Source organism: Microtus pennsylvanicus, chromosome 8 (assembly GCF_037038515.1).
Source record: "Microtus pennsylvanicus isolate mMicPen1 chromosome 8, mMicPen1.hap1, whole genome shotgun sequence".
NCBI classification, from domain to species: Eukaryota; Metazoa; Chordata; class Mammalia; order Rodentia; family Cricetidae; genus Microtus; species Microtus pennsylvanicus.
In genome coordinates this window covers 79,102,754-79,126,722 of record NC_134586.1, presented here as the reverse complement: position 1 = coordinate 79,126,722, position 23,969 = coordinate 79,102,754, and the positions used below count along the sequence as shown (strand labels likewise).

Below are 23,969 nucleotides of genomic sequence, written 5' to 3'. Positions count from 1 at the left end.
GATCACTTAACAGGGTGCTGAGCTACAGTGTAAACCCATACCCCTATTTCCTGAACACCTCACTTTCTGCACTGACACTCTTTTGGTGTTTAGAAGCACCCAAACCTTTGAATCTTTGGAAAAACCATGAAGGGAAACACGCTCTGTGCTTGGAAACTATAAATCCTCAGCTTGCCTGTGACAGTACTCATGGTCTCCGGGTGTTTTGGTCTTTTGGTTTAAATTTGATAACTGAGATGTCAGATTTCACTCCAGAATCTCTTGCTTTTCAGTACTTGTAAAGTATCTTGACATTGGACTAATTAAGCTCTGAAGGCAGGGCATATGGTTTCCTTTAGTTAAAAAAATTGCAGAGAAGTGCTTGAAATTTAAATCAAAAGATGACATTTTATACATTAAAGGCATGCGTGCTGCCAGTCTCAGCATTCTGAACCACTGTTCTGAAAAGCCTTGCTAATTACTCACGTCTTCTCTGCGAAGTCGCGAGATGACTGAAGGACATAATGATGAATCAATTGTTTTAGATGTTTTTTTCTTTCCTTTGAGAAAGAGTTTCTCTGTAGCATTGGAGCCTGTCTTGGAACTAGCTCTTGTAGAGCAGGCTGGCCTTGAACTCACAGTAATCCACCTGCCTCTACCTCCCAAGCGCTGGGATTAAAGGCGTGTGCCACCACCACCTGGCCATATTCTTACTTTTCTACTCACCTGTGAAGATTCTCACTAATTGAGCTGAATTTTTGTGTGTTTGTCTTCCTCTGAAATAAGCTGATTTGGAAGATGAAGTGAGTTGTGGCTTTCCTTTGCTGGTCTTAGATCTGAAAGAAGGTGCATACCTATGGTAGCAAATATGGACATATTTTTTCTTCCTCCTGAACACTAGAAAAGCAAAATCATTATTGAGCAGGAGCTGGAAACAGTCGCATTGCCATTTGGGTGCAGTCTTCAATGATGGAGGAGCCAGGCACAGAGAGATGTGAAACAGCCCGATTTTGTCTTCTACTTTTCATAGGGTGTCTTTCCCTTTGACTTTAGGCAACAGCTTTGTGTTGCTAGTGTAGGAAAGCTGGATAAATCGTGAACTGAGATGATTTTAATATGAAATGCTGATGTCATTATGGGCCTGCTTTGTAGAAGACTGTCTTAAGTGGGGCAGTAATAAATTGTTTCACTTCCTTGAAATTTTAAATAAAAGGCGTTGGGAGACTAGTTTTGTGCTTTGGCTGCAAAGCATACAAGCTGTAGGGATGTGGAATAAGAAGTGTTTTTAGTTTTCTTTGTTAGATGTCGAAAATGTTGAATATATAACCTCAGGGCTCATTATCAAATTAAGGCAGTTAATGGATGCTTTAATAGTAGCTATCTGCCTAGGGTGTCTTGACTGGCTTGTGCTGAAAGAGCAAGGGTGTCTCCTTCAGAGGGTGTGTCATCAAGTGAACTGTGACAGGGGCAGGAAGATGCAGTCTTATGAGCAGGTAATGCAACAGTGTGACAGGGGCAGGAAGATGCAGTCTTATGAGCAGGTAATGCAACAGGGTGACAGGGGCAGGAAGATGCAGTCTTATGAGCAGGTAATGCAGTGGTTTCACAGGAGCTGCAGACTGCAGGGCAACACACAGCTCAGTAATGGGCCAAGAAGGGATGCTTAGCAGTCTGTGAGTGCAGGTGATTGCAATAAGATGGGCATCGACTCTACCACCAAACAGAGGTAGGTTTTCACATATAAAGATTTGGGCAGTGTACAGTAATTTCTCACCATTATTTTTGTTATGAGATTATAAATAACAGTAAGTATAAATTGTTTTATTAAAAATAATACATTTCAGAAGAATTTCAGTAAGAAGTTGTGTATTTTTCTTAAGATGGAATATTGTATGAGGATCAATCAGCTGAAAAATGTGTTTATCTGGTGAACCAAAAATGGAAGCAGGTTGCTAATACTAAGTGGGTTAATTTCTTTTTCTACTTTTGTGATAAAATACCCTAACAAAAGCAACTTAATGAGGTAGGGGCTTTGCTTGGCTCCCAGTTATAGTATAGTCCATTATGGCTGGCAAGAAGTTGCTGGTCACATGGCATCCACAGTCAGGAACGGAGAGTGATGGATGCATGTTGTTCAGGTTTCTTTCTCCACTTCTACAGTCCAGGATCCCAGCCCAGGGAATGTACCACCCACAGTGCAGTCCCTCATTGCAGTTAATGTAATCGATATAATTTTTGATAGTCATGCCCAGCAGCAGTCTTTCAGATAATTATAGATTCTATCAAGTTGACAGTTAATACTAATCATTATATTGACTGAAAATAGTTGGAGCCTAGGGTCCTGAGACAAAACTGAAATAAAATGAACAGTCCTACTCCTTAAATGTACTTATTATAGTAAACCTGAGAAAGTTTTGTTAATGTCTGTCTTCTTTGCACTGAGTTCAAATGTCAAGCACATCTGATCATGTTATAAAATACAGAGTAATGGATGTATTACTGAGGGGCCCATTACAAGTCCCTGACTAGGCCCCCCTTCAAGCTGAGATGGCATTGACAAGCACATGTTCTAATATTCTTTTACTCATTGAAATTTGAATTTTAGCAATAGTTAGGATTTTAAATTATAGTTTCTTTAAGAAAATAATATTTTTCAGCTATGTAGCAGGATGACTACTTGTGAGTTATTTGGGTATTAGAAATTAAAACATTTAAAAACTGTAGTTATGATGGTACTTGAAGGGAAGGATTTTATGTCACACATCTACAATTGTTACTGTGTTAAATGAACCTTCTCTTTGAGTGGTAGGTATACAGTGTGTTTTAAATCCAGCAGAACATTATTGCTGCTGGTTATTTATTTATTTATTTATTGATTGATTGATTGATTGATTTATATTCTCCTTGGGTCAGTGAGGCTTGAAGCAGGGAGGCAGAACAAATTTCAGTACCAGTTTGGTTTTTTTTTTTTTTTTTTTGGTTAGAATTATAACTAATTCTCACAATACTGACCTAAGTATTCAAGAGACACACAAGGCTTTTAGCAGTTAAAATACTGAAAATTAAATTTCTGCTTTCCAGCAATCATTGCAAATCTCTTTAGAGATACTGTAAGGATTATTGAAAATTGTTTGGCTTTGGAAAGAAACAGCTCTTTAAGCAATGGCAGATATCAGACAATAGGAATAGGCTAGCTGATTTTTTTCCTTCTGTACAATATATGTGAGAATCTTGAAGTTTCACCCGTTTTTTTTTTGTTTTCTTTTTTTGCCATCATCCAACAGATGAGTTTTAAACAGATTTTTGGGTAGAAATTATTGCACGTACACTGTGGGGACTGTGTGGGTGGCTTCTCTGTCTGTTTGTTTGTGAGTGACTTGTCATCTGCCAGTTGATCCCAATGCCGATCACTTTCTCAGGTGTGCTTATCACATCTTCTTCAGCCTTTCTACTCTTCCTTGTGTACATCAAGCTCATTTTCAAAACTCAGAGCTTTCTGCTGCTTTTGCTTGGTGCTCTGTTTGAAAATCACTCTCCAGCTCCTTCTCCCCTTTAGAGCACTTGCATTAGAGCTACCTCATCAAAGATGCTTACCTAGCCTTTGATGGAGGAAGGTCATTGGTTAAATAAAAAGAAACTGCTTGGCCCTCATTGGTTAGAAGATAGGTGGGAGGAGTAAACAGAACAGAACGCTGAGAGGAAGAGGAGCTCAGACTCCACAGCTCTCCTCGCGGGAGCAGACGCCTCAGAAGAGACGCCATGCTCCCAGCTCCCAGGCAGAGGCACGCGATGAAGCTCCGACCCAGGATGGACATAGGCTAGAATCTTCCCGGTAAGCGCACCTAGGGGCACTACACAGATGATTAGAAATGGGCTAAATTAATATGTGAGAATTAGCCTAGAAGAGGCTAGATAGAAATGGGCCAAGCAGTGATTAAATGAATACAGTTTGTGTGTTGTTATTTCGGGGCATAAGCTAGCTGTGCAGGCGGCCGGGGTGCTGGGGACACAGCCCCGCCGCCCATATTACTACAAGCCTTTCCTCTATGACTTACTTTTCTAGAGTCTGCTTGATTTTTCTTCATGGTCTTCGTAGTAACATGAAGTTTCATTCTATGTTTGTTTACTCTGAAGTCCTGTGAGCTCAGAGATTTAGTTTGTTTTGTTTGTAGAAACATTCTTAGTCCTGGGCAATACAGGACTCAGCAGTAGTTTGTTGAATGAGTAAATGTGCAGATGTGCCATGAAAAATGCATGCCCCATGCATTTGGTGTCCTTGGATATTTCTCTTACCTCATTTGTACTTCCAGTGCATTTCTAGATTTTGCATGCCATTCATTTTTGTATATTCTCTGCTGGATTAAAATATTTACTTTACTTTATTTTAGGGGTATGGTTGTTTTGCTTACATTATGTCTATGTATTACTTGTGTCCAGTGCCCAAAGAGGCTAGAAGAGGGTGTCACACCTGTACAAGGAGAGTTACAGGGGGTTGTTAGCCACTATGTGGGCGCTGAGAATTGGATTTGCATTCTCTGAAATCTTTCCATCTCTTCTCTGCTGGATTTCAGCTACACATATACACAAGTGGAGGTTGCTGCCTGTATGTTGTTAAAGAGGGCCAGCGTAACCAATAATGGAGGATGAAGACAGTAGATTCCAAGCGTCTTGAGTTCAAGAGCATTCAATGGACTGATTCATTTCTTCTCCCTCTCCCTTCTTTCCTTCCTTCCTTCCTTCCTTCCTTCCTTCCTTCCTTCCTTCCTTCCGTTACTTCTTTCCCTATTAAAATATTATATTTTACCTGCAAGATTTATAGCTAGAGACTATGTAAAATGCAACAAATAAAAAATACTGTTCAAAGAAATTCATGAGTACATTTTCTAATGACAAAATAGAGTCTGTTTTCTTTATCCCCTAGAAAGGCCCGTGTCCCGTGAGCTGTCACACCTCCTAGTTGGATTAGTCAGTTCCCCTTCTTCAGATAATTCTCTAAACATATGGAAAGAGAATTGAAAGAGATTGCCCCGACTCCGCTCATCTCACTTGGGAGGTAGTGCTGCTTGCTCTCTTCCATGGAGACACAAGACGGATTGTGTTATGATTGCCTTCTGAACAACTGTGATTGTCACATGTATATTTAAATACACCTGCAAAATGGACACAGAAAAGATGTTATGTCTCTGAGATTTGAGAATAGTTGTGAGTCATGCAGACATCTGCCAAATTAAATAGTAGGCTCTTTTTATACATATGTTTAAATCATGAGTGCTGTTAGTTTAAACTTATTCAATGCTTATCAATAAAAAGATGTATACTTCAGAAAAATATGTAGTATTCCACCCTTGGTAAATTTAGCATGATTAATATGAATTTTTTGTTTGTTTTGTTTTAGGTTCGTGGGAGCAAGGGAGAAGTTCTGTATATTTTGGATGCTACTAACCCTAGACACTCCAACTGGCTTCGCTTTGTTCATGAGGCACCATCTCAGGAGCGGAAGAACCTGGCTGCCATTCAAGTGAGCTTGTTGGCTTTGTATGTACAGTGCACCATAAGAGTAATGAATTAATTTATGGATCTATTCTGTGTCATCAGCTTATTTCCCCGTGATCAGCTTCAAATAACAGTACCTAAGTCTTAAAAACAGAGAAAATTATCATAGTCTTCATATGCAGGAAAAAGCAACTGAACTGTCAGCTAAAACCAGGTCACTGGCTTTATGGGAATTCTTGGGGGGAATGATTTACATGGTTTGATACTGTGCTTGGCAGAGCTTGCCTTCAAATACTTTTATTTTCTTAAGTGATTTTTTTCTTGATAGCACTTTGGTTTGCTAGCTGTTCTGGCTCTTTGTACTCTGCCATTGATTATTCTTTGAGAAAGGCCTCCTGGAGAGGCCTTTGTTCATGTGTGCTTCCCCACAGTCCAACGGAGGCCCTTGGGGGTCGTGTGTTTTTGAGACTTTTCAGATAAATAGATAAATAGATTCGGTGGAATACATTTAAGTATCTCTTTGTGCTTAGAAACATTTGGCTCATAAAATAGTAGACACTGGCAAATCCAAAATCTGCAGAGTAAATGTCTCAATTTGAATCCAAGAACCTAAAGCTCCTGTAGAGCCACGAAGGCTGCTTGGAACAAGCTGAAGATATGGTGTTTCTGTTATGGTAACCAAGCAGTGTGGCAGCATGTGTTCTCTTCAGCTCTTCAACTGATTGGATGAAGCCCACTCATATTGTGATAGTCAGTATTCCTTACTGATTCAGATTTTACTCTCATCTGAAACTGTTTTCATAAAAACACACAGCCTACAGTTTAATCAGCTGTCAGCCACTACATGCCCAGTTAGGCCGACCCATAAAAACAATTCCACAAGTAGGACCACATCTTGCTGAATTCTGTTTCATTGTATAGCAGTATACTGCCGCACAAAACATTTGGTGCCTGTACAGACTATGAGGTGAAGTTAGCAATTGTCCAATGGCAATACAGGCAAAAGGAAAAGAAGCAAGTATAGAGTGAGCCTATAAATAAAAGACCAGTCAGAGAAAACAAGAGAATTAAGGCACACCATGGGGTGATGATAAACTGACTCATCCCATGTAAAGCTTTCTTTCCTGACTGAACTGCAGAAGTCAAGAAGCCATGGCTGACAGAAACAAGAAGGGAAGGAAGATAACTGGGCAAACTGACTATACTCCTCTGTGTGTGACATTTGCTTATAGAAATGTATTGATTAGTGCACTGATTATGCATTATCCTAAACCAGCTGTGGTGAGGGGAAAATCCACAGCACTAAGTTTAATTTCATGAAAAAATATAGTCATCTGGTGTTCAATTTCCTATCCTCAGCTAAACAATTTCTCCTTTAATATGAGGGTTAGGAAAGCTGTATTTCCCTGTATGGACACATAGAATTGACTCTAATAGGGTCCCAAATGAGAGTGTCCCAGACATTCAGTGACCACTTTCCTTCCCCCCGCCATGGCAGCTATATCCCTTTCCTTGAGACAGTTTAGGAGTCTGTGAAAGAAAATGGTTGCCGTTGTGGTCCCTCCGCACATAAGTGATGACTTAAGAAGGGCGTCAAGGTAAGGGCAGGATTAGAATATGACAAGAGCCTCTGCGAAACATCATTGTTGATTTAATCAGGGTCTAAATCTGTTCAGAGGCCACTGCAAGGATATTGTTGTGGAAGCAAAGACACTAGCTTGTTTTCTTTTAGTGTTGCTTTGCCCTTTCTTAATGGGAATGGATGTACCATTACTTGGTTTTGTCATGGTATACATAGGAACCTTATTAGCTCCCTTGAGGTAGCAACTTTCTCACTTGAACAGTAGCTGTAGGTTCAGACTGTCGAGGCTTCAAAATCACATTTGAGTAAGGGTCAAAGAGCATAATAGTTAGGTCTCATGACTGAAAACAAAGCCAGACTTCTAATTGGCAAGAATGCTCTCCTGAGAGTTGCATTCCAGAAACTCTGAGTGGGTAAGACACGAGCGTAATGTTTCCTGAATTATGAATCACTTGCATTCCAAATTGCATCTGAAATTTTGAGTATTTAGGAAATTTTTTATTTGAGCTGTATGCCCTAGGGGTGGAGTAAATGAGAAACATTTGTGACTATGTGGCTGGCTTGCTTGGTGGAAAACGTCAATACTTGGTCCAATTTTTTTTTGGACAAGGGATTAAGAATTTCAGGTCTGTTTTGGCAAATGATTGGAACTCCTTCATGGAAGCTCAATTATATTTGTAGGTTTGCGATTTATTTGATTTTTGGAAATTTGCTTTGGAAATGATGATTAAATATCTAAATTGCCGAAGAAGGGTCCAGGGAGCAAATATTTCTTCCCACGTGGACCCTTTGCAGAATAATCAGTTGAATTGTGTATTTAGACTTTCGAAACGTTTCCAACTTTGACTAGAAGGTTCTGAATATGAAAGATGTGTCTATAAGTGATGCAGAAGCCCTCTTAAACATCTGAAGAGCAGTGACGCTTCTCAGAGTTACTTTTGTGCCTCTAAATGAATACGTGCGTATAGTATTTGATAAAGTTTGGTAAGTCAGTGTTTTATAGGCTTATAAAAACCTTTGTTCTGATTTTTAAATAGAGAACCATTTAGTTAAAATTACTCAGCTAAAATAGTGAGTTACGCTATTTGGAAAAGAAACCGAATTCTTTGTATTTTCCAAGGAACTGTACTTCATGCTCCTCTGTGCCCATCTCCAGACTTGTCTTCTCTAGGCCTTTGCTGTATGTATGTGGTTGGCATGAATGAAAAAGTGACTTGGTGTTTATGGGGATCTTGTCACATGAAGGGAGTCTTTGGGTCCTCATTGATATCATGAAGAAGGCTGGATATGAAGACATTCTAAATGATGAAGAGTCTGCAGATAGGTCAGGGTAGGGGTGCTCATCAGGGGAGGATGCTGGGATTTAGTAATTAACCACATGTAAACCACTTCTCTGAAAAATAGTACTTTACATTTGTACCCTATAGAGATTTGTCACAAAAATCAAGATTCTTCCTGAGAAAATGTCACTATAAACCTAGATATTACTGGGATTTGGCATAAACTTTAACTCAAAGATTGCAAAAGAAAAATTGGAAAACTTGTCCTTTATAAGTCATTTGTAGACTTTACATTTTTCATCCTCACAGAAAAAAAAAACCAGTATTAACAGAAGTTAGTGATGACGCAAAAGTTGTGCCCCCATCTGCCAGCACACTCAGTAAAGGCTTTCTGTGCAGAGTATTGCCCATCACATCCTTAGTCGCAAGCGGAACAAAATTTGTCCTTAGGCAACTTGAAGCTCCTTTTTTTTTTGAAGCACCTTTTTAAGGAGTGTGTATGGCTAAGACAGATATGTCAATAGGAATAGTGCTAAGCGCAGTGTTTTATAGACTGCAAATAGCCATTCAAAGTGATGAACAAAGCATTATTGGTGAAAGCACTTTATTTTTAAATGGAAGTAAGTTTTGGTTTTTGTACCTCCAATCCTAGAAATCATAGCAATTGTTAACTCTATGCCCACCAAAGGCCAGTTCATTATTTGTGTTTCTCCCAGCGGTAAGAGCATGTTACTATGGTGTGTCACCAGTATGTTATGGGAGTCATTTCTTAAGAGTATAGATTTTGATATATACTCAGTTTATACTCGGTATATATACTGGTCATCTTGATTATCTTTGTCATCAGTTGAACTCTGACATGATTTAAAAAGACAGCTTAGCAAAAGAGCAATGGACAAAGAGGGTCCTATGTAGTTGTGGGGTTGGCTGTAGAGGTTTGTGACATTGGGAAGGTGCGGAGTCCAGGCAAAGAGCATGTGTATAAGATTTGAGCATGAACTTCCTTTTCACCAGGAGCTTTGTAGTTGATGTTCATAGACAGCTTGACAGTGGCTATGTCTGTCGTTTGATTGATTTGTGCTATAGCCCTGCACACTGTCTTATGTTTAATTAATTGGACATTTGTCTGACTGACATGCCTATGGCTTCTCCAGCTGGCTTTAGATGGTCATATTTAATATCCTGGCATGAACAATGTAATGTATTCTGGCTTCCTTCCCTGATGTCAGTTGCGGTCCTTGAGGTGGGTCTTTACACACTTTCTATGGTATCATCTTTCCATTCAAAGGCAAGAACAGAAAGGGGATAGTCATTTTTACTGGCGGTTATTCCAGTTCTTCCCCAGCTGGGCTGTGAGGACTTCCCCCAACTCCATTCAGTCCCCATTTCTATATTTTGGAATAAAATACAATTTCATAGATCTTACCTTTTCCTTTATATTTTAAAATTGTATGTTATTAAGTATATATTCATTTATAGTGATATCTTTGCTTATATTGTGTTTCATCTCATAAAACTACTAATGCCATGCATATAATGTTGACATAGAATCATTCTTTGAAACACTTTGCTCCTTAATATAGGGTTTAGCTCATTATTAAAACTCATATAGTAGCCTCATGATGATTTTACTCTCAGAAAGTCCATTGGTAAGTGTAACCAAAGCAGAGAAGCACATAGAAGTGATTTTCCATAAATTATGATACATCAAATTATTATAAAACCTTAACACATTTATCAGTTTTTTGCTTCAGTGCATCCCAAGATCAAATACATCTTTCTATGTTATTGTTGAAAAAAAATGAACAAAAATCCTGTACTAGATTGGCGAACAAACCTAAAGCCACACTATATGATGTTCAAATGGCAGAACATTGTTAGAACCCTGTCGGCCCCTTAGTCTGCCGATATCTCTATGTGCAGTATCTGCCAGTTCCAGAAATTCCACACTTTATTATACTTTTGCTATTTTTTAAAATCTCAGAAATAGTAATGTTCTTTATTTAAAGCCAGGAGATAGTTTTCATAGCCAATTCCTTTAAATCTAGTGTTGGATTGAAATCTTGGACACGATGGGGCTGGAGTTGTTGCTCATTTGGCAAAGTGAGTGCCTGAAACCCTTAAGGCCCTGGCTTCTTCCCCCAGCACTGTTTAAATTAGATGTAGTGGAACAGGCTTACAATCCTAGGATTTAGGAAATGGAGGAAGTAGGGCCAGAATTCAAGGTCATCCCCGGTAATCTAAAACAGGTGAGGGCATTTTAAACTACCTAGGTGAGATCCTGTCAGGTATGGCAATTCCTAGGGATGCTGGAAGAATTGAACTTAGTAGCTAGATTATCCCAGTTTATAATATTTGAACTTATTAAATGAGGTAATCTTAAAGCATTCGATTTCCACCAAGTCATATTCTTGTGGTACATACCCCGTCACATTAGGTTTAATGATAAAGATGGCACTGACGCTAGGAACTGGTTAATGTGTATGTGACAGGCACAGTGCTTTCCATTTTGCATGTATCATGTGCTTTAATCCTAATAGCTTTTTCCAAATGCTGGTACTACTCGAGCTCAGGTTGCCAGGGTGTGGGAGTGTGGGAAGAAGACTTTGTTATGTGTACTGTGACATCCACTTTTATTATTTCAATTCTTCCGATAGAGAGATGGAGTAAACATATAGTCAAGTTTTATCTGGAAGACTTATTTTAGAGCCGTATTTTACATAGGCTTTTAGTGTTTTATTTTCAAAAGGCCCCGGGGCACCTGCAAGGCACGTGCTGTGTCTCTGAGCTGCTCCATGAGTGCTGTGACATGTGCAGCTCTACAGTCCTGAGCGCTGGCCATTTTCCCATCTGCGAGACTTACAGGAAACCGTAGCTGAGAAGCTGCGTGAGACTGATGGCACCCATTAGGGAGCACGTCGGTTAAGATGACATCACTGTGGAGACTATAAGTTGTCTGTTTTAATGTTTGAAACTAGACTACAGTTTAAACTAAGCTTTAAAAATGCATGTCCGGGAGGGGAGAGGATGGAAGGGGAGCAGAGAAAAATATATAGCTCAGTAAAAACAATAAAAATAATAAAAAAAAATGCATGCTCCTATTTTGTGATTGTTAAGAAAGGGGATACAAATAATACTCCTTTATCTTGACTTGTGATGTTACACACCACACTACATTACAATCACACCTGCTCTCTCCTTTCTCCAGGCTTAGAGAATGGTCCCATCTGCTTTTTGAAGCACGATTTTCTGCCTCCTGGTGTAAGTGAAACCTATTGATGCCCTTGTCTCCAGGGATGTTTGTCTCCCCTTCCTCCTGCTACATCCACTTCTTTACCTCTATTGTGTTGTTCTCCCATGCTCCCCTGACTTCTTCCACCTTATGTAGTTAGTAGATTTTCCTCAGGTCCCAGTGCACTGTGCCGTGAAACCACTGGATGTTTCTCTACATCCTTTGACTAAATTCTGCAGTAACCTCCAGTGCCATTACCCATTTCTGTCTTCAGACACTCTGTTCTTTTTTTCTTACATACCCCATCCTCTTAGCCACTCTTTACTAATCCATTTTAAAGCTAAGCCATTCAGAACTCTTGGTGACCATTGAATTACTTAGAATTTGTTAAGAATGGAAAATTGAGTCACAACCCATTTTTGTAGCTCCTTGTGTTTTCCTAAGCAATGTTATTGCTTTTTGCTGTCTTATTAGTTTAAAACAAGGATGCATATGGTAGAGTGCTTGACCTTGGACTATATAGTCTCAAGCACAACTGTATGCTATGTGAAATATACCACTTAGGCAAACTGTTTCAACACTGGATCCAAGCTGGAATCCGGCCTTGGCTGGGGCCTTGGTCTACTTCTTGAATCCATTTCTACTGCCTATATTATATTTCTCTCTTGATGGCAGAAGCAGTAAACCAATGCCTCACTGTCCTGCCTCCAGACTTTCCTACTTTGAGGGACTGGTGGTGCCACCTGGAATTAGAAGCTAGAATAGACCCTTTTGAAATCCTTGTGATCAGAAATTTGATCACAGCAATAAGAAAGATAACTAATTTAGGAAAAGAGGAGGTGGGAGGAAGGAGACACATTTGTTTAGATAACTCTAATAAGATGTGGAATAGTAAATATAATGGAAATGATAATATATAATTAAAGTACAATCCTTTCTCTGATGGAGTTTAGCACAAATCAAGGATTCAGATAAATAAATTCAGATGTAGTAAGAGAGAGGATTGAGCAGCGTGGGACCTGCAGTTCAGGGCTCTGGTGTGGTTATGTAGCTGAAACACTTCTTTCTTAATGTGATATAAACTATTATTTGATCAGTTATGCAAAGATAACATTATTGGGAATTCATGCACTTTACATTTAAACATTTTCTTCATCAAATTTTTGATTCATAACAAAAACCTTTTTCATCCTCAGTATAGTTTCTCACAGATTTCTCTACTGTATCCTAATATAATGTAACAAGCAGAGAACCACCTTCCGCCTGAGATGAACATCCCAGTGTCATTTAGCCAGCTCTGAGGACAGCTCCAGTCACATCCAGGAGGCATCCTGTGGGGCCAGAAGAAGTGAATGTGCAGGGCAGTGCAGTCTTCCTCGCTTGTGTATCTACAAAACCGCTCCTCAAGCTTCCAATTCCTGTAGCACTCTTTTGTTCTAAAGTTTCTTGGTCTTAGACAAATTATTAAAATTTAATAATTTAATTTGCATTGAAAATTTTTCCATTAAATATGAAGTATAGTTTTTATTTATTTTATTTTTCTTCAAGCAGAGCCGCGGTTTGTTTCTTTTCTTTTTTTTATTGAGAAAAGGAAGAAAAAAAAAACAAGTTTCCACCTCCTCCCAGCCTCCCATTTCCCTCCCCCTCCTCCCATCCTTCTCCCCCTCCCCCCACTCCTCTCCCCCTCCCTCTCCAGTCCAAAGAATAGTCAGGGTTCCCTGCCCTGTGGTAAGTCCTAGGTCCTCCCCCCTCTGTCCATATCTAGAAAGGAGAACATCCAAACCGGCTAGGCTCCCACAAAGCCAGCACATTAAGTAGGATCAAAACCCCGTGCCATTGTCTTTGGCTTCTCATCAACCCTCATTGTTCGCCATGTTCAGAGAGTCCAGTTTTAACCCATGCTTTTTCAGTCACAGTCCAGCTGGCCTTGGTGAGCTCCCAGTAGATCAGCTCCACTGTCTCAGTGGGTGGGTGCACTCTACCCCTCGTGGTCCCGACTTCTTTGCTCATGTTCTCCCTCCTTCTGCTCCTCATTGGGACCTTGGGAGCTCAGTCCAGTGCTCCAGTGTGGGTCTCTGTCTCTATCTCCATCCATCACCAGATGAAGGTTCTATGATGATATGCAAGATATTCGTCAGTATTGCTCTAGAATAGGGTCATTTCAGGTTCCCTATCCTCAGCTGCCCAAGGAACTAACTGGGGACCTCAGCTTGGGCACCTGGGAGCCCCTCTAGGGTCAAGTCTCCTGCCCACTCTAAAGTGGGTCCCTTAACTAAGAATTGTGGTTCCGTGCTCCCCTATCCAACCTTCCTTTATCCCAATCCTCCTTTTTCCCCTAGTTCCCCCCATCCTCCCCTTCTCCCTTTTCTCTCCCCGTCTCCCCTTACCCCCATCCCACCCTGCCCCCAAGATCCCAATTTTCTCCCCGGCAATTTTGTCTACTTCCCATAGCCAAGAGGATAACTATATGTTTTTCCTTTGGTTCACCTTCTTACTTAGCTTCTTTAGGATCACCAATTGTAGACTCCGTGACCCTTATTTATGGCTAGAAACCAATTATGAGTGAGTACATCCCATATTCATCTTTTTGGGTCTGGGTTACCTCACTCAGAATAGTGTTTTCTATTTCCATCGTTTCTTTTGCTTTTAATTCACAACAGTCTCAGTGAGTATCAGGGAAGGATGTCTGTATTTGCTTAGGATCTACAACTGGTGCCACTTTGTTCACAGGCTTGGTTTGTAAGACTGCATCGGTTGTCTTGCATAGTGTGAACTGTTCCCTGCTGTGCAGTGGCTCACCAGCCATGATTCTAAAAGATACAGATTCTCTGCACTTGTGCCTACATAGTGTTACCTGAATGTGAAGTTGATTGTTCTGCCTTTTTCATTACTATAAACACAACTTGTCCTTTTCTCGCCTCACGTCGATTCTTGCTTTGTTTGTTTTTTATTTTTGGGACAAGGTCTTGCTGGTAACCCAGGCTGGCCTCTAACTCAAGCTGCTTCTTTGATGCATCAACTCTCTATACACACCAAGTCCTAGTATAGGAGGTGCACATCATGGCAGCTGCTTGTTTTGTTCTTATTTGTTATAGATAAGGTGTTGCTTTGTAGCTGAGGCTGTTCTTGAATTTCTGATGTTTCCTGCTACCCTATGAGCACTAGGATTACGGTATTACTATCATGTCTGGAAAAAGCTCTAGTAGTTTATAGTTATAAAGTCTTATTCCTGTTTGCATGAGTATAGCTGCCGTGTTGAATGCTTTACCCACATGGTATCCACAGGGAAGGATTTCACTGCAGCTGTGTGTTTTCCTGGCAGAAAGAACATTACTGAGGCTGAGTAAGGACTTTCGAAGCTTTCTTCTGCATGTGTCTCATGGTGTTACCACTGGAATCCCATGTGTCAGTGGGTGTCATGTGCTCAGACATGCTTAGAGGGCAGAGAGTTCAAGGTCCGTCAGAGTCACATGGCAGCTTACAGTAGTTAGGTTAAAATACTTTGTTGATAATAGTTATATCTCATCTTTAACATATTTTGTGGTTAGATTAATGTTGTAGATATATGTTATTAATTTTACTGTAGGATTTTTTCCTAATGTTTCTCATCTTTAGACATGGTGTTTATATGTGGCTTGAGACTTATTCAGAGGGTTAGTAAGGAGGGACGAAGTGAGATGATAGCAGGTATCAAATTCTTGTTATCGTATTAGTTTTCTTTACTTTCATCTTTTGTCTTTTCATGCACATAACTATTGAGTAGCACTTCAACAACCTCCCCACTCTAGGGTAAAGCATGCATTCGTAAGCTGATTTTCTCATGCTTGGATTATGGCTTGATCACTTCAGCTGGATGGTGTAGATTTTCACGGCTTACTGCCTTTGCAATTGAATAATTGTGCCTTTGCCAAGTGTACCATCATGGTTTCCCTTATACCATCGACACGTGGACAGCAGCCTGCCAGTAAGTAAACAAGAACCGAGTTATATCACAGACAGATGCAGCTGAAGTACCAAAGCACCCACCCCTCATCTGGAGTTATGTTTATTTGTACACAGTGGGGATTAATATTTTCCTGTGAGAGAAGGTAGAGTTACTTTTGCTATTTCCAAACAGCGCAAATGAACCTTAGATGCATGAGTTCATTAAGTCCACTCCAGTTGAGACCTGGTGCTTGAGTAGGGATGGTAGGAAAATTGTCAGGGAAGGCTGAGTATTTTTGCTGTTGAAAGGAGGTAGACGATTTCAAAGAATGATTCTTTTTAAAAATGTATTTATTTACTTATTTATTTATTTTGGTGGTTGCATGCATGTGTGCATATGCATGCTATATATATGTTGATACCTGAGGAGGCTAGAAGAGAGACAATTAGATTCCCTGGGGCTGGAATTCCTGGCAGTTATGAGCTGCCTGATATGGGTGCTGGCAGTTGAATTCGGGCCCTCTGAAAAAGCATTAACTGCTTATCCGCTGAACCCTATTTGCAGCCCTGAAAATTAGATTTCTCTCCTAAACTTCCAGGAATGAGTCTGTCCATTAGTTGATAGATGCAGAAAGAACTCAACAGGAGGTATTTTGAGTTAATTTGGTTATAATCACTGCCATAGTATGGTAGTCATTATGAAAGAATGCATCAAATGATGGCTTAAGTTACTCAGTAATTTTGGAGAAGAGGACTCTCAATTTTAAAAGGCTGCATATTCTAGCTTCTCATTTCATCCTGATTTGATTGTGTTCTTAGTTTATATCAATCTTCCCTAAGTTGGACAAGGTCCGAGAGCCAAAGTTTTATGAGCACTTTTCCTTCTGCTCCATTGACTTGACATTCTGTCACTTGTGACCGACAGCTGCTGCCTAACAGAGGAGGAGGTAAGACCAACATCAGTGGTTTGAAGCTGAAATAGAGGCCCTGGGTAATAAGGAGCCTTGCTCAATTGACAGTCTAGGAGCAAGAAGGTAAAGGCAGAAGAGCTGCCTCTGGACTCGTATGTAAGCATTATTCCCATGAAGCACACATGAGAGCCTACTCTATAGAGTACCTTAAGGCTAATTGCTAGAAGATAAACATCTCTTGATCATGAGGTCAAGGTCATGTAATCTACAGAAAAATGTAAGCCCTGTAGATAAGTAATCTTCTATAAGAGTTACCCCTCCACTCTGGCTGGAGATACTAAATGATTCAGCACATTTATTAAACAATAGTAATTGGCTTTAAAATGATGAATTGACCTTCTTCTTGGGTTTATGTGTGAAAGTTCAAATGCAAATTTGTATGTGTAGAGAACATGTTGACTCAAAACAACAACAAAACTAGCTGGGTTTTTTTTTTTTTGTTGTTCTTTTATATATATTCCAAACATGGTGAAATATTTTTGTTGATTGCAAAACCTTAAGAATCCTTACTGAGGACAGCATCTACAGACTTTGGAATAAACTTTGTCCTTTTGACTCATCCTCAACACTTTCATGCTCATTTTCCATATACAGTCTGTCAAGATTTATTGAGAGTTTGACTGCTTCTCACAGCCTCTGCGATTCTATACAGTCCTCACTAATGGACTCATCAGTGGATTGTTGTAGGAAGCCATTCTTCAAATAAAAGAAAATACAACTTCCCTCTGTCATCCTAAGCATTTTACTGCTTACTTTTTATAAAATATTGAACAAATTCTATGAGAATTGCTAATACTTGATGACGGCTCAGTGGAAATCATTTTTTCAGGAAATACATATAGCACATTAGAAATTTTTGAATCATGTGGGTTAAGTGTAAAATTTATAGAAATAAATTGTCAGAAAGTTCTTACCTGAAAGGAAGCAAGTTTATATGGAAAATCCCAAATTAAAAGGATTTATTTGAACTTAGTAGATTAGATAGGCTAAATTGACAGTCTAGGAGCAGAGGAGTAAAGCTAGAAGAACTACCCCTAGACTTCTATGTAAGTATTCTTTTTTTTTTATTAAAAATTTCCACCTCCTCCTCTCCTCCCATTTCCCTCCCCCTCCCTCTCCAGTCCTAAGAGCAGTCAGGGTTCCCTGCCCTGTGGGAAGTCCAAGGTCCTCCCCCCTCAATCCAGGTCTAGGAAGGTGAGCATCCAAACAGACTAGGCTCCCACAAAGCCAGTACATGCAATAGAATCAAACCTCAGTGCCATTGTCCTTGGCTTCTCAGTCAGCCTCCACCATCAGCCACATTCAGAGAGTCCAGTTTGATCACATGCTCCGTCAGTTCCAGTCCAACTGGCCTTGGTGATCTCCCATTAGATCAGTCCCACCGTCTCCGTGGGTGGACGCACCCCTCGTGGTCCTGACTTCCTTGGTCATGTTCTCCCTCCCTCTGCTCCTCATTTGGACCTTGGGAGCTCAATCCAGTGCTCCCTTCTCTCTCCCTGTCTCCGCTTATCCCTACCCCACCCCCACCCCTGTGCTCCCAACCCCTGTCCGGCAATCTTGTCCACTTCCAATATCCAGGAGGATTAATATTTGTTTTTCTTTGGGTTCACCTTCTTATTTAACTTCTATAGGATCATGAATTATAGGCTCAATGTCCTTTATTTATGTCTAGAATCTTCTTATGAGTGACTACATACCATATTCATCTTTTTGGGTCTGGGTTACCTCACTCAGGATGGTGTTTTCTATTTCCATCCATTTGCATGCCAAATTCAAGATGTCATTGTTTTTTTACCGCTGAGTAGAACTCTAAAGTGTATATGTGCCACACCTTCTTTATCCATTCTTCTATTGAGGGGCACCTAGGTTGTTTCCAGGTTCTGGCTATTACAAATAGTGCTGCTAAGAACATAGTTGAACAAATGCTTTTGTATATGATTGGGCATCTCTGGGGTATATTCCCAAGAGTGGAATTGCTGGGTCCTGAGGTAGGTTGACTCCCAGTTTCCTGAGAAACCACAACACTGATTTCCAAAGTGGTTGCACAAGTTTGCATTCCCACCAACAATGGATGAGTATTCCCTTTACTCCACATCCTCTCCAGCATAGGCTATCATTGGTGTTTTTGATTTTAGCTATTCTTACAGGTGTAACATGGTATCTCAAAGTTGTTTTGATTTGCATTTCCCTGATTGCTATGGAGGTGAGCATGACCTTAAGTGTCTTTGGCCATTTGAACTTCTTCTTTTGAGAATTCTCTGTTCAGTTCAGTACCCCATTTTTTAATTGGGTGAATTAGAGTTTTAATGTCAAGTTTTTTGAGTTCTTTATATATTTTGGAGATCAGACCTTTGTCTGATGTGGGCTTGGTGAAGAACTTCTCCCATTCTGTAGGTTCCATTCTCTCCAAACCAGACCTCTGAACCACCTAGCATTTGATAATTTCTGCTCACCAGTTAGCATACTAACGTGCTGCTATGGCTTGGTTTCTTCTGACTCCTTGCTAACCTAGTTCTGATGCGATCAGTCACAAGGTTTGCCTTCAACTGAAAAATTCTCACAGCATATAGTTTTCAGTGTTAACGGTGGGAGAGTTCTAGGCAAGATAGAATGGTAGGTAGGCCTAACTATATACTCAGGATACTCTTCAGGGTCACATTCTTAACTAGGTTTTCCTATCATGGATACTAGTTGGGTCTACCCTTCACCTAGCAATCTCCTGGCCCAAAGAAGTGAACTATCCTAGTTTGCATCATCTTATGATGATAAACACAGAGCAAACACAACTTCTAGGAAGGAAGGGCATTTTTTGGTTTACAGGTTACATCATGGAGTGTGGGGCAGGAGCTTAAGGCAAAACCTGAAGGGAGGAACTGAGGTCATGGAGATGCTGCATATTAGCTTGCTACTGATAGCTTGTTCAGCCTTCTTTCTTTTACAACCCAGCACAACCTGCCAAAGGTGTGAGACTGCCCAGTGTGGGCAGGGCCCTCCATATCAATCATTAATCAAGAAACATACCCCACAGTCTTGCCTGCAGCCATGGAGGATTGGTGCTTACTGACTTGCTCCTTGTGGCTTTCTCAGCCTGCTCTCTTATAGAACCCAAGACCATCTGCTCTAGAGTGGCTCCACCCACCATGATCTGAGCCTTCCCATATTAACTGCTAGTTAAGAAAATATTCTATAGTTTGCCTGCAGTCTGATCTTATGGAGGCATTTTCTCAATTAAGATTCTCTCCTCTCAGATAAAATTAGCCAGCACAAACATGCTGGTTTAGATATCTATAGTTATATAATATCTATCTTCATTTCTGTCTTTCCATACTAATAAAGGTTGATAAATCTTTAAAAACCAGTTGTTAGAAATTTAACTTTTTTTTTAACTGGTTGGGCATTTAGGATATTGCAACATTTTGATATTATAGATAGCTTATAGGAGAAGCAATTTTCCAAACGTCAGGTACAAGTAAAATCAAGCAAAATGAGAAGAGACACTAACACAATAAATTCAAAGCTATGAGCAATAATGGAAGAGATAACAATTAAAATTGCTTGCTATATTGCAAAAGCTAATGGTTTAGGAATATTTTTGAGCAGAGTATGGTCTTGAAGAACTTTATAAATTTCTGGCCCTATCACCTGAAACTTTAGGCAAGCCATAAACAGTGTCTTAGCACTCAGCTAGAGTTCCAAGACAGTGAACTCCCAAAACATAAGTAGCAGGCAAGATTCCTGCATGGAGGGACTATGTAGATGAGACTAAGCCCTGAGCAGAAATAATAAGTGTAATAAAGAGAAAGGTGAGGGTCAGAATGACAGGACAGGCCTGCTAATAATAGGGAGTTGGTGTTGAGTCTCACGGCATTACAGCCATACTCATTTTCTAAAATAGATTTTTATTCTTCATGTGAGTATGTCTGGCTGAGTGTGAGCATGTGCATATGTGTGTGCAAGTGCCTGTGGGGGCAAAGCTATTGTGTCCTCTGGATTTGGTGTTCCAGGCAGTTGTTAGCTGCTGAGTATTCTCTCTATCCCCTAGATCTGTGCCCCTCCCATCCTTCCCACTGCAGTGCAAGAGATGATAAGGCACCGAGTGAGCCTCCAGGTTAGGAAAACAGCTCCACAAGGCTCCGGAAATAGTGATATGGCAGGTTCTGACAGAGCTCTGAAAGGGAATAATACCATGATAAAAATTTCAGGAATTGGGATGACATTAAAAATTAGTACAGTGTAGCTATTAGGTTCGTTTTGCTCCAGAAGTTAATTTTCTGGTTGCTTGGCATTTGTGACCTGTAGTCAGGCAGTATGTAGTGAGGAACATGTGGTGGAGGCAGAAGAAGGGACTGGGAGGGTCCAGAATCCAGGCGGTCCCTTTGAGGGCAATACCCCCAATCAACTTCCTGTGACTGGACTGTGCCTTGTAAAGGCTCCACCCACCTGATAGCATCACATGTTAGAGACCAACCCTTTATGTGGTGGACATTCAAGATCCCAAGGAAATTAGGAGTGTGGTCTTAACAACATGGTCGTAAACACATAGGAGAAGACTTGAGGCCTTGGTAATGGTGTGAATTATATGGAGAAGAGTTTTCCCATTCCTTAAGCAGCTGTGTATTATGCCTTTAACTTCATTTTTTTTAGATTATAATATAGCAGAGCACATCAGGTTGTGAAAGGCTGCCACAGCTTTTTATTAAAAATCTAGTGAATATTAAACCTCAATTTCATTACAGAGCCTCTCAATAAATGTGCATCCCTTAAAATCATAGCTTAATATAATGTTATCATGTTTTAAAATTAAAGATTATTTATTGTTATACCAACTATCACAAAATGACTGATGTACTAGAAAGCAGTTTCAATTAGTTTTCATGCATATAGATCAGATAAGCACAAAGATTTATGGTCCTGTCTGAGTCTGCATAATACAAGTCTTCATGTGCTTGGAGAAACTGAGACTGGGAAGGTCTGGTTCTGATTTAGTCTCTTTTATCAATTGTGACTGTGTCTTTTTGTTTCTTTAATCGTGTCACATCAAGAAGAGTAGTTTATAAAGATTGCTTCAGTTTTCCTAATTAGAAATACCTATGATCTGGAGGTATGGATGATCTGAAATATGGTCTTATCAAATGTGACTAACACAAATTGAATCTTTGAGTTTTGTCTCTCTTATTTTGGTGAATAATGATAAGCATTTCTGTTTTTCTCCAGGGAACTCTTTAAAAATATATCTGGATTTTTAAATTACAAATATACTTAAAAACAAAAATTGGGACTCAATGGTGTACTCTTAAAATCTTAGCACTTGGGAAACAGGGTCAGGAGAACTGTATAGTGAGACCTTTCTCAAATTCTGTGCTTTTTATCTTCATTGTCAACATGATAGGATATTCAGCACCATGGAAACACCCCCTTTGCACATGTCTGTGATGATACCATGAGAAAGATTTACCTGAGTCCCATGGGAGGATCCACCTTGAATGTGGGCAGGCACAAACCTAATAGTCTGGGTCCCCAGACTTAATAAAAACAGGACACGGAGCTGAGCACAGTATTGTATCTCTGTCTGCTTCCTGGCTGCAGCTGCAATGTGACAAGAGCAATGATGTCCCTGACTATGATGGATCAAACTCTCAAACTGTCAGAACAAACCCTTCTATCCTTAAGTTGCTTTAGTTACAGCAGGGCAGGGGAATGGGGGAGGTAGTTAGGGGCTCCTTCCTAGTCCTAAAAATACATGTAGGGTTTTTTTTTAATAGTTTCTGAGTTTTCTGCTTGTGTATGCTGTACCTTTGCATCTAAACCAGCAGTTCTCAAACTGTGGGTTGTGACCTCTTTGTGTGTGTGGGGTCTAACAAGCCTTTTATAGGGGTCCCTTATAGTCATTGGAAAACATATATATTTATTTATATTACAACTTATAACTGTAACAAAATTATAGTTAAAAAATAGCAATGAAAATAATTTTATGGTCGGGGGCACCACAACATGAGGAGCTGAATTAAAGGGTCAAAGCATTAGGAAGGTTGAGAACTATTGGTCTAAACAGCCATTGCAACCCCACACCTCACACACACACATATACCCACACATACTTCTTTCTCTCTGGGCACTTAAACTTAAGAACATAACATGTTGTCAAACTAATGAAGGCTTCATTCTATAATTTGTACTCTATTGAATTTTATTCCTCAGTCAAACTTATTTTCCTTGCTCTTTCCTCATTTTGCCCATGAGGAGGTTTCAATAAATTCATTTTGTGTTTCTCTGTTTATCTTCTGATGGAGGTGGGTCTTGTATCTATTTGTTGCTTTCATTGGTTAATTAATAATGAAACTGCTTGGCTCTCTGATAGGGTAGAATTTAGACAGGCGGAGTAGACAGAACGGAATGCTGGGAGAAAGAAGCCGAGTCAGGGAGTCGCCATGATTCTCCCACTCCAGACAAACACAGGTTAAGATCTTTCCCGGTAAGCCAGCTCGTGGTGCTACACAGAATATTAGAAATGGGTTAGATCAATATGTAAGAGCTAGCCAATAAGAGGTTAAAACTAATGGGCCAAGCATTGTTTAAAAGAATACAGTTTCCATGTAATTATTTCGGGTATAAAGCTAGCTATGTGGGCAGCCGGGTGCCAGGAATATAGCTGGCCGCTCATATCACAACAATCTTCACCAGACAAAATAGGAACTGTCTGGGGGTGGCTTCTCAATAAATTCATTTTGTGTTTCTTCTGTTTATCTTCACCAGACAAATTAGAAACTGTCTGGGGGAGGTTTCTCAGCTATGTGAGAAAATCTACTCTGGGTGCTTGCTCCTGGGAGAGGAGGCCTTGAAGCCCAGGACTGGCTTCCAGGGAGATTAGCCTAAGGCCAACGGAGGCATTCTATATCAATTTCATTACAAGGAAAAAATTGTCTGGGAATTTCTTAGGTTCTGCTGTGTTCCTCTCTGTGTGTCTGCTACTGGTTGGGAGGTCCTTTAGAGGAGTTATCATTTCAGCTGTTAGTGATTTCTGCCTGCTAGAATTTCCTTTAAAAAAACAAAAGGTATGTTGCTGGTTGCCTCTGTTCTTCTCCTCTGCTTTCATTCATTTCCATAGGATTAGGGAGGCCAAAGAAGTGAGGTAGACAGGATCACTCAGTTGGTACCATAAATGTCTAGTGTCTTTGGAATTTCCTTTCTGCTTTAGAAATTCTTTCTGAAAAAAATTTTATATCCTCTCTATTTTGTGTCAGAATTTAATTTTTTCTCTTCTGATTTTATATATAATCTTAATCAGAATGAAATCACTAATGTGTGCTTTATATTTGTAAATACAATTGATATGCAGTCACTCATCTTAGTAATTTGTATTTTGATTGCCATGTGACTTTAATATTTTTTAACCTCCAGATCAACTAGAGATGAAGAAGTAGTAGTAACTTTTCATGGGCCCATGGTCCTCAATTATTCCATTATAGTATTTATTTGTTTGCTTGTTTGTGTTTCGAGACAAGGTCACT

At 39.9% G+C, this 23,969-nt stretch overlaps 1 protein-coding gene across 1 annotated transcript in view; it reads left to right on the top strand.

Moving 5' to 3' along the window:
- Prdm5 (PR/SET domain 5) overlaps positions 1-23,969 on the top strand; it is a 169,930-nt gene that overhangs the window by 44,343 nt on the left and 101,618 nt on the right. Inside the window, exon 3 of the mRNA XM_075983930.1 lies at positions 5,375-5,497. Within this exon, the coding sequence (XP_075840045.1) occupies positions 5,375-5,497 (123 nt within the window). The remainder of the gene's footprint in view (positions 1-5,374; positions 5,498-23,969) is intronic.